The 16,134-nt window shown below is 37.0% G+C and overlaps 1 protein-coding gene across 5 annotated transcripts in view; it reads left to right on the top strand.

The window, feature by feature from the left end:
• Nucleotides 1-16,134, top strand: part of NAALADL2 (N-acetylated alpha-linked acidic dipeptidase like 2) — a 1,520,504-nt gene that overhangs the window by 435,668 nt on the left and 1,068,702 nt on the right. For 3 of the 5 annotated variants that reach the window (XM_061193411.1, XM_061193415.1, XM_061193414.1), the window contains exon 1: nucleotides 11,514-11,654. The exons of the other annotated variants lie outside the window; for them this stretch is intronic. In XM_061193411.1, the coding sequence (XP_061049394.1) occupies nucleotides 11,612-11,654 (43 nt within the window). In that variant the 5' untranslated portion in view covers nucleotides 11,514-11,611. Of the gene's footprint in view, nucleotides 1-11,513; nucleotides 11,655-16,134 lie in introns of those variants that run through there. 5 annotated transcript variants of the gene reach the window in all.

Genomic DNA, 16,134 nt, shown 5'->3' with positions numbered 1-16,134 from the left:
ATACAAACTTGTCATAATTTGTGAGATGCAGGTAAATCAGAGGTTAGAAGGAGATTTATGGCTTTAATACTTTATTAGAAAAAAATAAAAGGCAGCTAAAATCAATGTTGTAGACTTCTAAAATCCAAAGTAACTACAAGGAGTAAATAATAAAGATATGAATAGAATTCAACAGAATAGAAAACTGTCAAACAATAGAGAAAAACAATGTAAAAATAACTATTTTTAAAAAAAAAGATTGATAAAGCTATAACTAGTCTGATCAACACAAAAAGGAAGGTACAAATTGCTATTATCAGAAATGAATGAGGGGATATCACCACAGATCCTATAGACATTAAAAAGATAAGTGAATATTATGAACAACTTTATGTCAATTCATTCAACAACTTAGATGAAATGGACAAATTCTTTGAAGGACACATTATCAAAAATGACTCAAGAAGAGAAAGAAAATCTTAATAGCCCTATTACAGTTAAGGAAAATTAATTTATAGTTTAAAACCGTTCCACAAAGGAAATTCCAGGCCCAGCTTGCTTCACTGGCAAATTTTATCAAACATTTAAGAAAAATAATACCAGTCCTAACTAAGTCTTCTCAAAAAATAAGGGAAGAGGGAAAACATGCCCACCAATATTATGAGGCCATTATTACCCTAATGTTACCAAACCAAACTTGGATCCACTCTCTCATGAGCAGTAAAGCCAATGTACTGACATTGGGTTGTGGTGAAGTAACATTTATTGCAAGGGCGCCAAACAAGGAGTCCTGGGCAGCTAGTGCTCAAAACACTCACTCTCCTATGGGTTTCAGGAAAGCATTTTTAAGGACCAGTTGAGGGAGGGGAGTCACAGGGTATGTGATCAGCTCATTCACAATTCTCTGATTAGTTGATGGTGAGGTAACAGGGTGGTGTCACATGGTTTAACATTATCAATCCTCAGGCTCCAGTAGGCCTGGGGTCTACATGCTATGGTCATCAAGTAGTTAGCATCTTCCATTTGGTGAGGGTTTTAGCAACTATAAAACAACTCGGAAAATGTGCATCAGATACTGTTATCTAGGTACTCCGGAGAGGAGCTAAAGCAGAGGATATGGGGGAGGGGTCTGTCCTAGGAAAGTCCTGTAAGGTCCTCCTTGGTTACACTAATACTAAAGTGAGGCAAATAAAATGATTTACGAGAAGAGAAAAAAATAAACGTAGACACAAATATCCTTAGCAAAATACAAAATTGTATCTAGTAATACATAAAAAGATAATACATCCTGACAAATAGGGGTTATTCCACAAATGTAAGTTTGTTTTAACATTTGAAAATCAATGTAATTTATATATTTAGAGAATAAATGATAAAAAGCCATCCAATCATCTCAATAGACAAGGAGAAAACATTTGCCAAAATTTAATACCCATTGACTAGAACCAGAGGTGGGGTGGAGGGAGGAATTAAGTATAAAAGGATATAAAAGAACTTCTTAGGATGACGGAAATGTTCTGTATATTAAATGTTGTGGTAGGTGCAAAGGTGAATTTGGTTGGGGAGGAAAGAAATATTTTTCCTCTACACATATTAGGTTCTCTGTCTGGGGCCCTATAAATTAGACTGGCAAAAGATAGGTTAACAGGAGAAAAACAAACAAAAAATTTATTAACATGTACATCACGCATATATGCATGGAAGGACCCATTGATGAGTAACCCAAAGGGGTGGTTAGAACTTCGACTTGTATACCACCTTAGGCTACACAAAGGAAAAGAGGTTTGGGCTTCTGGGTGGGGAAAGGTTATGGGAAGGTGACAAGGAAAAGTATGTTAAACAAGGGTTGTCTCATGATGTTTGTTATGCAGATTTAAATCCCTGCCTTCTCCTTTAGTAAGAGTTGCTAAGAATTCTCCTCTTCCTCTGTATGGGAGAAGGAGACACATTTTGCAAATGGAAAATTTCCTTATAAATGTAAATTTCCTTTACAAAAGGAAAACTTGTGCCCTGTTTTTAGAGCTATTACTCTGCTGATTCTCAATGGCCTTTAGCTAAAAATAATCCATATGCTAAAGAAGAATATTTTGGGGTGGCATATTCTGGTACCCTTCAATACCTTTATCAAAATTTATCTAACAATGCACTTAAAGGGGATGCATTTTGTTGCATGTAAATTTTACCTCAATAGAGTAACAAAGTTATACCAATTTTTATTGCCATCAACAGTGAAAGAATGTACAGTAAACATTAAAAAAATGTTTTTGTTACATTACTAAAGGCAAGTTTCTCTTTATATCAGAAGATTTCTGAATTTACTGTTGAAGTTCGCCACTTAATGGAATCATTTTTTTTTTCTTTGAGGCGCAGGCTGTTCATTGTGGTGCACTGGCTTCTCTCTAGCTGCAGCTTGTGGGCTCCAGGGCGCATCGGCTCTGTAGTTTGCGGCATGCAGGCTCTCTCATTGAGACACGCAAGCTCAGTAGTTGTGACGTGTGGGTTTAGTTGCCCTGTGGCATGTGGGATCTTAGTTCCCTGACCAGGGATCCAACCCACGTCCCCTGTATTGGAATGCGGATTCTTTACCACTGGACCACCAGGGAAGTCCCTGGAATCATCTTTAGTGCATTAACAATTTGAAATTCAAATAAAGCGTGTCTAATATGCTAATTGGTGGTCAGGATGAACTATCATATTTATATAATTTTATATATTTACATTGTAATATTTGGAAACTGAAAATGGGAAGAAAGCTCAAATGACTTGGTTATTAAAAAGCCAGTGGTTACACAGGCAAATGCTTCAGTGGGTAGGCAAGTAACATAAAACAAACAGGACTGTACAGAGAGAACTGGACCCATTGGAAAGTGAATAGCTCGCCTAAAATCATTCAGATACTATTTTTTAAGAAACAAGTCGCCAGACAAACAAAAGTTTCTGAGGACAGATAAGTTCAGAATTTGTGATCTCATAAAATAACCTTTAAATTAGAAAGTAGAATGTTCTCTTTAAATTTAGCTTCAATATAAGTTACCTTCCAAGTTTCTTGATATATTTTACATTTTCATCTTTGTTTTCACCATTTAACTTTTATTTTATTAGGTGTTAATGTTGCAGGAAAATGGGGTGTGAGAGGATGGTCATGTCACAGGTCTTGGGCGAGTTCCTGGGACAGGCCACCAAGTAAGATTTCTTGGCTTCGTGCAGGAAAGAATTCAAGAGTGAGCTATAGTAAAGTGAAAGCAGGTTTATTGAGAGAGATACAAATTCCATAGGCAGAATGCAGTCCATCTCAGAAGGTGAGAGTGGCCTGGCGCTGTGGAGGTGGTTAGTTTTTATGGGCTGGGTAATTTCATAGGCTAATGAGTAGGAGGATTATTCCAACTTTTTTGGGGAGGGGGCGGGGATTTCCAGGAATTGGGCCACAGCCCACTTTTTGGCCTTTTATGGTCAGCCTCTGAACTGTCATGGCACCTGTGAGCGTGTCACTTAGCATATGCTAATGTGTTACAGTGAGCTTGTAATGAGGCTCAAGGTCTACTGGGAGTTTGAATCTTCTGCCATCTTGGGCCTCACTGGTTCTAACCAGCTTATGTCATATCCTCAATGGCTATGTCATTCTTTTAAAGGTTGTGCCCTTCCCTCCTGTCTCACTAATAGGAGGAATTCAATCTCAAATTCAGTTTTTCAAAACATTGTGAATTTTTAAATATTATAAGTTTTGATTTGTCATCAATCTCAAGTAAATAATGAGTTTCTTAAGTTTTAGGAAAACTAAAGAAATTAATAGCTCTCTCAAATTGGAAATCTGGTAATGTACAGGACACTTTATGAAAGAGGTATAGGGGAGGAAGAGAAAACTTTTTTTCTTTACTCCACTAGGTTCAATGGCTGAGGGCCCTGCAAATTAAACTGACAAAATAACAAGAGAGAAAAAAATAATTACATGCATAAGTACACACGTTTGTAGAGGGAGCTTGCAAAGGCATGTGATTCTAGGAGTCAGAATTTGAGTCATATATCATCTTAGGCTAGGCAAAGGAGAAAGGATTTAAAACTACTGGGGGAGGGAGGTAAGTTACAGGAAGATGAGGGGAGGAATTGTATTGTAAAATAATGGTTATTTAGCAGGTTTATCATGCAGATAAGAGTCTGCTCCGGTGCTAAGAGCTGTCTCCAGAGTAGTTCTCTTCCTGGTAAGGGAGAGGGAGACACCGTTACAAATGGACACTTATGTCCCGCTTTTAAACAGAAAGGGGGGAAGGCAGAGACCTGATTGCCTTCAGCTCAAAACAATCAGTATGCCAAAGTGGCATATTTGGGAGTGGCATATTCTGGCCTCTTCAGAGGGAAGCAGGAGTACTAAAAACATTGTGAATTAATCATCTCCCTTATGCTCTTTATTAATTCTATTTTAAAGTTTTTGGAGAAAGATGAAATATAATTGTGTTATGTTTTCAATTAACCAGTCATTAAGTGTTTACTAAATGCTTATAAATCTGGCAGGTCTAAAAACAGCAACTAAAAAATGCTCTAGATGTGTGCCTTGAGAGTTGGAAGACAAGGCCATGTTTGCCCTGCATATTTTTAAAGATACTAAGGAAATAAAAATTAATTGGCAGGGTAAAGGAAGACTAAAGGTTTTAGAAGAGGTGTGAGGGCCATGATGAAATAAGTATTTAAATCTAACTTTAGCCATGGCGGGCTTGTCTCTATGTTTATGTTTATTCATGCTTAAAATTGCTCACATGTTGTGAGTCCCTCGTTGCCCAAGGTGATCAGATACATTTTCCAGTGTCATCCTGGGACTTTTTTTTCCTTTATAGATTTCTTCCCATTCAGCCTATTATTCTGAAAAAAAAAAAATCTGTCTAGAGAACCTATGTTTATTTCTCTTCATTTGTTCTCTCTTTTTTTTTTTTTTTTCTCATTTTGTAAATCTGGTCACCATAGGAAAGACAGCAGCCATTCACTTTAGAGAGAGTCTATATTAAGTACTAGCTGCTGGGGGAAGGTTAGAGACTTTAATCCTTCATCTCCTCCTTTTCTCTAACAATGCTAGCTGGTAGGTAGTCAGTGGGAAAGTAGAAGAGAAGCTTTCAGAAAGAAAACATTCTCTGTAGAAAGTAGTGGCCCATTATGATGTTGAACAAAAGTAGTTCTCCTGGAATCATTTTTCTAGGAAAGCTTGTTATGCCACTTGACTTTATTAAAAAAATAATAATAATAATAAATAAATAAAAAGAAGAAAGGAAAGAATAGGAAAAAAGAAAAGAGATAAACTAATTTTTCTTTGATCCCCATAATTAATTTGTTATTGTTGACTACTACTTTTGTTGATACTTCATGAATTGAAACTATGGCATAGTGTTAATTTTAATAAGTGTCACAGTTACTGTGTTTATTTTGGACATGTTCATCTATTATTGATATTTTAAGATATTAAGTGAAAGGAATGGAATGTTTGTAAAGACTTGAGAAACCTCACCTTTTACCTAAGCTTCACCCTAGAAGAGGAAGCTGCTACCCCCTGAACAGCTGCTAAATGTTTTTTTCATTTAGTTAGTATTTGCCAAATTCCTGTAGCACAGTTGGCATTAATTGCTGTCTTTTTTTTTTTTTTTTTTTGAGGCTATAGTGAAGAGGCTAAAGACTGGAAGCTATTTTACCTCTCAGCATGAATGTGCTCCACTTTTTCATATTATCAGAGCTGTTTTAGATCAGTCTTTGTCATGGAGATGAAACTTCTGTTTTCAGGATTGGTCATTTCAGGGTGTTTTGAGGAAATAAAATTATCTCCAAGCTAATGATACCATTTAAGCACTTTCATTGCATTTTTAAAAGATGACAGAGATAAATCATTTTGTCACCTTGGTGTTTCTATTAAATGTTAGTGTTCTGGGGTTTTAGCTATAGATGTTTTTTTCTAGCTTTATTGTAGATTTTTAACATGCCCTAAAATTCTCAAATTGATAAGTTCACCGTTCTATGCTATATCAGGCAGTTAGCATGCATATTCCTTTGCTTTAATGCTCTTCTTTGGGTTCCTCTTGAGGGAGTTTTGCCAGAGTTTGTGGAACAATTGATTATTAGATTAGATTAGTCAAGTGTGTGTGTGCACGTGCATGCGTGTGTATACCCTTCATTTTGCAGTTCCATGATAATAGTATTAAATATACAGTTAAACTTTTCTTAAACTATTTTCCCTTTTTCAGATGGTACTTAGATGGCTATCACAGCTAGTCTTCTTACTATAAGTAGACTCACGTGGATGAGGCTGAGATTGCTAACAAGAGTATATCCCTTTAAAACTCTGGCATTTAAAGCCAAGATTTCATGGGATCCTCATAAAAAGTGCATAAATCATTACATCGATACACTATGATTACAAGCTTGTATTTAGTGTTGTGTTACACAGCTCTTCCACAATCTGAAATAGCGCTGTTCCCAGCAGTAAATTAGAATGATTTGTAATATCAGTCCTGCCTTACTTTCCACCTGGCCCCTTCATATGTCTGGTTTTTTTTATATGAGTGTCTTAATTATGTGAGGCAACCTACAAACCATCAGTAACTGTTAAGCAACTCTGTTGTGTGTACATATGTGTGTTAGCATAAAATTTATATAATTCCTTGGTTTCTTTGTTTAATAAAACTGTAGTGGAAAGATCATTAAAATGACAATACTCTCCTTGCTATTAATTACAACTTATCTTGTTTCCTTGTTAATGGATGCTTCTTACTACTGAAGGAAATAGTTACTTTCTTGGTTCTCCATCAATATTAATTCTCTTAAGATTCTGTATGCAATCTTATGAAATAAAAGTATAGAGAATTAAATGTTTAGTTATAGTAGTATTTAAAGGATACTTTTGCCCACCAGTCAATCCTAATACAAAGCACTGAGTAGGCCTTAATTTTCTTGACCAACTTTTTCTTTTATATTCACATGTATAGGGAAGTAAATATGTGCATATTACATATTCAACTGTTTAGAATTACAATATAAAATGTGCTTGGGGATGTCAGAGAAGCCTGAGTTAAATGAACTGGTTGTTAATGGAGGGTTAGGAGTCAGAAGGATGAAAAATTGTTGTGATAAAGGAGTGACATTATTGATTGGGCTGCTGTGAACATGGAAATAGCATGACTATGTTTTAGGAAAATCGCTCTGGCAGATATAGAAAGGATGGATTAGAGGAAAGGAAGAATTCATTTTTAGGGAGTTCCTGTCTTGGCAAGACATGATAATGGCCTCACCTACAGGAAATGGAAAGTTACGGAGGTGGTTTTCAATAGCATTGATCAGACTTAGTGACTATTTGGGGGAATGAGGGCGGTTACAAGCAAGGATAAATCCTAAGTTTCTGTCCAGGGCAACTGGGTGGATGGTAATACCCAGATCCGGAAGAGAGGGGGGTAAATATGTTGGACCAGCACTCCCAAGCATGAGAAAATCTTTATTTTTACCCATTGTTCTTGTATAGTATGTGCTCTTCCCTCCACCCCACCCCTGCTTACCTAGCTCTCTCTTTTCTAGGACTCAAAAGTATTTAGCAGCTATGAGGAGCGGGAATCACCCTAGGAATTCTTGACTGCAACCAACCAACAATGTGTGATAAATAAGGGCTGTATTTTACCCAGATGAGTTTCTCAGGTGGTAAGAGTTGTCTCCAGGAGCAGTTCTCTTCCTGGCAGGGAGACACTTTTACAAACAAAAGTTTCCTGTGTAAATGTAGGATGCTCTGTTTTTAGATAGTAAAGGGAAGTGAAGAGCTTTTCTTGAGTCTGCTCATTCTCAATTGCTTTTAGCTCAAAATATTCTTATACCCTGCAAGCACATCTACCTAATTCTTGGAACTGTAATCTCAAAGATCCATCCTGGTTGCTGAGCCTGGAATTTCCTTCCAGTGATGGTTTGCAGGATTGTAGTTTTGAGAGGTTCTAATTCTTTTCTCTCTAGCCTTTTCTCTACGTGGCTATCTATGCTTTTGACCAAGTTGCTGTTCTACTTGTGTTATACATTTTACTGCAAAAATGAGTACCATGTTTCTGTAATTATTGCATGTATTGTGACATTTTACATACCCAGTGTCCCATGTTCCATAGCATACAATGCCAACATTTATAACTGAGTAATTACTTCATAAATTTTTTCAAATCTTCACATATATCTTCCCTTGAAAATCAGAACTAAATAATCACTTCAATAACTAACTACCCACAACAAATTTAAACTGTAACATTGGTTTCTTCCTTGTTTGTAGTTCTAGGTAGAACCCTTAAAATGAGTGATAAAGGATAGCATTTATAACACTCTCTTTTGCCCACTCTCTCCTTGGAGTGCTTTAGAAATACAATGTTGGAAATACAAATAGGTGATGTGGCTGGAAGTCTTGTTTTTTATTATGTCACCTAAGTTGTTTAAAAAATGTGCACAGTAATTTTTACAGCAAAGTCTCAGAATGCGTATAAAGGACACATTAACTCTTAGAGGCGTTCTTTCAAAGATTTTGAATTTTTTTCTTAATAATTATATTAGTTTCTTTTTCACCATTCAGTGAAGCTATTCTGCCTAATGCCACTCATGCCTTTTGTTTTTGGTGCCTGTGTGTGTGTGTTAAACTAATGCATACATTTTTTTTTTTCTCTTTCATTTACTTCTTTTAACTTTGATTTTTTTTTTCTTTTTGGAAATTCTCATGAGTGTCCTTATCTCTTTTATCCTTCTAGCTCTTAGTTATTTGCTCTTTTTTTTAAGTATTATTATTTATTTATACATTTATTTATTTATTTATGTTTGGCTGCGTTGGGTCTTCATTGCTGCACGCGGGCTTTCTCTAGTTGTGACGAGCGGGGGCTACTCTTCCTTGTGGTGCGTGGGCTTCTCAGCGGTGGCTTGTCTTTGTTGTGGAGCACGGGCTCTAGGCACACAGGCTTCAGTAGTTGTGGCGTGCAGGGGCTCAGTAGTTGTGGCTCGCGGGCTCTAGAACGCAGGCTCAGTAGTTGTGGCACATGGGCTTAGTTGCTCCACGGCATGTGGGATCTTCCCGGACCAGGGCTCGAACCCACATCCCCTGCACTGGCAGGCGGATTCTTAACCACTGTGCCACCAGGGAAGTCCCTAGTTATTTGCTCTTGCAGATAAACCTACCTACTTCCCCCTCCCATCTCTTCTCATTTTTGAAATTTAATTTGTCGTTTTTCCCTCCTCGAATATCTTCCATCATATTCTTTGCTAATCAATGTTCTTTTCTTTGAGATCCTTTAATTCACCCTTTTTGATGATGGTAATTTATTCATCTTTACAATATTTGTTGAAGGCATAGTATGTGGTTGAAACTGTGCTAAGGTGCTAGGGATGTAGTGATGGACACAAAAAGGCTCTCTGACGTACGCCTTTTAGGGGCAGAAATAATTAAGCTGTACATATAATACAAGGTGGTAAGAGCCGTGGCTGAATGAAAAGTTCTGAGTTGTTAAGGGACATCTGGAAGCACATAGAAGAGACTTCACCCAAGATTGGATTGAAGAATTCCTGCATGTGAAGTAGTCAGGCAAAGGGGACATGATGAAGGCAGAAGTTTTCCAGGGAGCCATGGCCCAGGAGAGAGGGAGAGCGAGAGATAGAGAGCGAGAGAGAGCGAGAAAGTGTGTGTTCAGGGCCCTTTATTAGTATTGAAACTGTTTCAGTATGTATATTTATGTTACTTTCTGTGCATCTACAAAGACTTTGGAGGTTTCTGTTTATGTTTTACCTCTGCTCAAAAATAGGACTTCTCTATTCTACTTTTGTAATAACTTCCCACATGCCATAATTCAGCTGGTAGATAATCGGTGATTTATACCTGTTATTGACTAATTTTAGGTGCCTGGGACAGGTATGTAAATGCATTTCCAAGTTTGTCATAATGAGTGAGAATTGATATGTGTGTTTCTCCTTCTATGGGGAAGTCAGAATGTGATGATTATAGTGTTTTAATGGGAAACATTCAATTTCAGTTTACTTTCGGTAAAGTACAAGCTTGCTATATATATTACATTATGCAATTGTGCTAGGCAAAGACTGCTTTAATCCGGAACAAACCACAACCTGGATTTTAAATCAGAGGTTTATGACATTATGAAGATAAAATGGGCCTTAATTAATAAATGGTCAGCTCATTTTACAGATGAAGAAACTGAGACCTAGAGAGGTTAATGAAAGAAAGAACTGTAAATTAACTGTCATGAGGATTTGTGTGTGTGATGTTCGTTTTTATTCTGATAATTTTGAGAATAACTATTCTACTTGTTTGCCATTTCTTTTGTTTACATAACTTATATAATCATTTTTTCATTAATAATCTAGCAGACATGGTGTATAGATTACTTTTAAATTGAAAATTAAAGAACTATTAAAGTAGGAGATGTTTGAACCTCAGATTTTTTTTTTTTTTTTTAACTAGTGTGACCAAAACTAAAAGTTAAGGAATTCTAGAGGAAGGAAGTAGAGATTGTTTTTTATTCTAGATGTCTTACGGGAGACAGAGCTTAAATAAATTGACTTATTTTTGTCATCTACTTCCTCTCTTGTAAATGAATAAAGATACATTTCTAAGTGTCGCTCATCTTTGCTAGGGATGTTTTTTATTTTGTTTGAGGCAGAACAGTTTAACTTAATATCACTATGTTTCTATTTAAAAGGCAATGTAAATATCAGTATCCTTCTTTAACCAGTGAGGACCTTGAGGTACTCTAAGATTGGATAAAATCATTTCTTTAAGGTCTCTCGGTTAATAAGTAACAGCTGATGTCAGAACACAGTGACATCAGTGCTCTGGTTCCACATGCTTTCCACTCCTCAGAAGGAGAGGAACAAGAGGAGGGAGTGGGGAGAGAAGGAAGAGGGTGTAGGAGGAAAAGGAAGAAGAGGAGGGGAGGAGAGAGGAGGAAGAATGTTGCTTCTGTTTATCATCCACCGTTCACAATGTTTAGCACAATCGTACATTATTGCTTTGCATCTTTATAATAATCTTCTGAAATTGATATTTTACATTTTTCCCCCAATATACAGTTGAGGAAACTGAGTCTCAAAGAAGTTATATTCCTCGTTCATAGTTACACAGCTAGTACTAGAGCTACTCCAAAGCCTGTCTTCCCACCACTGCACAAAACTGATTCCCATGCTGTCGCTTATTTCCCTGTATTTATTTTAATGGACACTGCAAAAGTCACTTTAAATTTTATTTTATTTCTATAAGAGAAGCAGATTGGGAACAGTAAAAAACAAGCAAAACTCTGGCTCTGCGCCATGGTGTGTTGAACACTATTTGGAGGGGGGAAGTGTAGAAACGTTTCTGGACGAAAGTGAAAGTTGGGAATTAAAAGTTAACATCAAAATTGAAACAAAGCCACATTTTGTGAAGTGCACACTAATAGCAGTCCATTTGATCAAAGGATGTGATCTCACTTCACAGTAAAACAGGTCCTGCAAGCCCAGGTAACTCAGGAAGCAGAATGGTAATTATTCACAGAAGAAAGCAGGTAGTATACTGTTACATTACTACAGGAGAAAGTCAGAAGGTCACAAAGCTTGCAGGGTAACTGACACAACAGAAACTGCTTGGCCCCCTTTAAAAAGAAATAATAAAATGGGAGAGAATGAAGCAAATTTACCTAACACAGCTTTGCAAGGTAAGTGCCAACAGCTTCTGAAATGGTAGTAATCAGACGTGTAAGTGGTGTCGATTACAAAGTGTGTGTATATGCTTGCGCGGGCGCGCGCACCCCCGCTGAGTTTCGAGGTATGCTTTGAAGGTGGGAAAAGAGGTGGGGATTGTTGTTTCTGAAAAAGCAGCTGTCTCCGTTTTGCTCAACTACTCAACCTACACAGCAACACCAATTTGGTGGAGTAGGGAAAGCCTTAGCCTTACTCCCCACTGTAATGCTGGAGAAATGGTACAACCTACTTCCAGTGCATTTTCATGTTAAACTTTTCCTAGCATTGGAAGAATATCGATTTTTGTCTCTGTGGGATTTTAATTTGTAATCAAATTTTACCATCTCTGGGGTTTACCAGCTAAGTGTCCTTGTAATTAATATAACCATTTTTTTTAAGGTAGAAAACAAGTCTCAGAGGGCAGCGTATCGTTAGGGAGAGCGGTTGGTTTTACACGTTTTACTTCATCAGATACCTTTGTCCTTTGAAGGGACTGGCTTTGTTGACATTGGCTTGACTAGGCTTCTATGGTTAGGCTTGTTGATAGAAACAAATACAAGTTCTCTTACACTTTCCACTTTTTTGAGTGAAGAAAGTTCCTTTAAAAAAAAAATAGAAAATGGGCTGAATGCATATTTGTTACCATGATTTCTAGTTGTCTCCTCTCTTATGAATTATTTACCACCTTTACAAGTGACATTTTGAACAAGGTAGTTTTTAAAAATCTACTTGATAATGATATTTTTATTTGTTTAATTATATTCTTGTGAAGCTACCAACAAGAAAATCTCCAAACCGCTCAGTTTTCCATTAAGTACACATAACCAAACATGTAAGTACATCTGTGACATACAGCACACCTGAGAATAACAGTAAGATGATCATAGACATGCCTGGTCATAAAAGTATATATCACCCATTTTTATAGAGTTAAATAATCTTCCAGAATACCTGTTTTTTTTCCTTTATTTTTTTTCTTTCTCTACCTATCTTGCTTAAGAATCCCAGAATTTTATTTCTATTTTTGCAGGTTTCCTAAAAAAATTTTTTTTGAAATACTGCATAAAATGCTATTAAAATCATTTTTAATTTAAAGATTAATTTTAAAAGTTATTTAGTGCATCCTATTGAAGAAAAACAAGGTAAAGGGCTCATTCAGTATAACTCTATGAAATAATTTATTTATATGTGTTTTATGAACAAAATGATATTATGTACGTGATTATAACATATACCTTAACTGTCTCTGCAGTATTTTTCCATGGAAAAGTATATAGGAGGCATCTAGGTTGTTAAAGTTGCTCATATAATAATGATTTTGTATCAGATGTATATGACTGTTTGGCAGCCCCCTGAATAGCTCATCCTAGGCCTTGTGGGTTCATCCCCTGAGTCTGTGTTTGGGATTGAAATAAACTGAGGAGTAACCTGGCCTCTCCCCTCTCCCCTTATCATCCCTCTTTGTGTTGGGATCAGAGGTAATATTTGCTTCTTATTTTAGAGTCCTAGATTGTGTATAGATCTTCTGTTATTTTGGGTTTTTTTTTTTTTTTTTTTTCTTTTCTTCTGGCCCTTTTATGTACGTTATGATTCTGGTTATATGTTCCACTGTGGAAGGGTAACTTTCCCTTCCTCCTATCTATTGACTTTTCCAATTATTTACAGAATCAATAATTAGCATATATCAGAAAAACATGCATAAAATTTAAAACAAGAGCTATGATAAATAATTTGAATGTCATGGTTTGAGTTAGAAAACAATGTGCCTCGGTTCATAGTTGGGGAATACTTGTGAAATCAGTTCTATCCTGGGGTATTTTCCTTTGTGCACTCTGTGAAAACTTTTCAGTAGGAATGTGTGCTCTTCTGATCTTATCTGAGTTGAAATGCATCCTTGGTAGGTCTACAAATAGTTCAGATCTTCTTGGAGTGTTGAAATGCTTCCATTCCAGACATATTTGCCTTAAGATTATTAAGTGAACCTATTAATCAGTGAGAATTAATGAGAAACAAAGGTGCTTCACCTTGGTTTGAAATTATTTCTGGATTTTTTTTTTTTATATATAAAGGAAAGCAGTGTGGAGATAACTTGTACCTTTATTTGTATGTGTGAAGGTAAGAGATTTTTGATAAGTTTGTTTAATATCTTATAAGACAAATCAGGATATATCCTGGAGTCTTTATTTATGGATTGCTCTAACAGTATTCTGTTTTCTATGCAATACCCAGTCCTATATCTGAGCTTGAGTTTAAAAATTACTAAAGTAAATGAAAAAGACATTTTGAAATGTTGCTTAATCTTGCCTTTGACTTAACAGCATTTATAAAAGATTCTGAAGTTCTCTAAAATAATACTAATTATTGTCAGCTCTGCTTACAAATGAGTGTTCTCTAACAGAAATGACTATATTCAAATGTTTTGTACATTCAACCTATGGGTGATAGGTTTAAGAGTTTTGGCTATGAAGATAATAAGTAGATAATAAACAGAGGATTTTCATTAGAACTCCATCTTGTGCCTTGAATAATGGTTTTCTAAGGCCATGTATCTAGATTGTCTAGATTCATTGGACCATCTCTAATTACAACTTGGAGCGCTAGCCATAGACGTTCAGAAATTATTCATTTTAGCACTACATCCTGTAGGTCTCTGACCCATTATTATACCCAGGGAGCTGGTTGATTGTGCCCTGGTTAGTGGAGCCCTTAAGCTATCAACATTTAATGTTTCCAGTGGTATTGGGAACCTATCTTTTCCTGAATGAGAGTGAAATCTTTCCAAGGTTATCTTCAGCTTAATGTGAACAGATCTCAATTATCTTTTCAAGTATAAGAAGCAAACTGTCCCTTTCAGTCTCAATGATACAGTAACTCCACAGACAATTATGTAAAAATTTCTTACATGAAGGTTCATAATATTCTCTGGATTCATAAAATAGAATTATCTTGGGTAGGAGAGAATACTAGAAAAATTTTTTTCTAATTTTTGAAAATACAAATAAAATGTACAAATCATATGGCATCAGGAATAGGGGTAAGTGCTTTCTGAGCATTGTTATTTGCTGAGGAAAGAAACCAGAATTTCCTTACATAATATCTATAAACACATGTACTGCTGAGTGGCACATTGTCAGTTGGTGACAGTAGTGAAAGGCCATGGCTGGGATGACAGGAGGGTGGCAACTCCCTTCTTGGCAGGGAGTTATCTGGAAAATGCCTTAGACTAAGGTTCTCAAAAGGCTACCCTTGGTCACGTAAGGGACCCTTACATATTCTCTCTCAGGAAGGACAGGCATTTTCTGCTTCTCCCAGGGTTCTCATTAACAGGCAGGGCAGACCCTAATCAGAACTAAAAAAAATAAATAAATAAAAAATAAGGGAAAGAATCTCTCACTACCCAGCTGTGTTCCTCATCCACTGAGTCCCTCCTACCTCAGGAACTCAGCCCCATGAGCTCTTCTTTCTCTCCTCCTCTTCCTTGGTCAAAACATGTCCAAGGCCACCTGCCTCTTTGTAAAGAATATGATATACTGGGCTTCCCTGGTGGTGCAGTGGTTGAGAATTCGCCTGCCAATGCAGGGGACACGGGTTCGAGCCCTGGTCTGGGAAGATCCCACATGCCGCGGAGCAACTAGGCCCGTGAGCCACAACTACTGAGCCTGCACGTCTGGAGCCTGTGCTCCGCAACTAGAGAGGCCGCGATAGTGAGAGGCCCGCGCACCGCGATGAAGAGTGGCCCCCGCTTGCCGCAACTAGAGAAAGCCGTCGCACAGAAACGAAGACCCAACACAGCCAAAAATAAATTTAAAAAAAAAATGAAAAAAAGAATATGATATACTAATTTATCCTCAGAATTATTTGAATAACAGGAATCTGATGAGTTCAGTGCCAGAACAACCTTTTGAGAGGAGGTTTCTTTGAGTGGGGTCTCCCCTGGGCTACTCAACACAACCTCATCACTCAGGCTGCCTACTTATCCACTGCTCGGACGTCTTCCAGCACCTTCTAATTAAAGCCCTTCTCCTTACCTTAGTTCTTCTTAGTTCTCTAGATTTAGGAAACCCCTATTCCAAAGGCTCCAAAAGACTAGAACTCAAGTGGAAAAGATGTTTCCAAATACAGAAGGTTGGCTAGACCATTTCAAATGCAAGGCCAGTTCTAGGTAGCCATCAGCAGAGAGGAGAACTCTTCACCAACCCACTGAAGGAGAATTTGGCTGTCAAATCTAGGGAAAAGAAATCTGTAGAATGTTAACATTTTCAAGGTAGAGAGGAGCTTAAGAGAGCCTCAAGTCCAAAATTTTTACTTTGTAGAGAAGCGAACAGAGATCCTTTGAAGGTACAAAAATTGCCCTTGGTTTCTCAGAAGCAGTTGCCAGAACCCAGGTCTCCACCCTAGCTGCCTAAAGCCTATAATTTGATGGAGGAATTTAGCACATTATTTTCTAGGGGTATT

Source organism: Eubalaena glacialis, chromosome 6, assembly GCF_028564815.1.
Source record: "Eubalaena glacialis isolate mEubGla1 chromosome 6, mEubGla1.1.hap2.+ XY, whole genome shotgun sequence".
Taxonomy (NCBI): domain Eukaryota; kingdom Metazoa; phylum Chordata; class Mammalia; order Artiodactyla; family Balaenidae; genus Eubalaena; species Eubalaena glacialis.
Note: the sequence above shows the minus strand (reverse complement) of the source record. Positions and strands in the feature narration are given on the sequence as shown.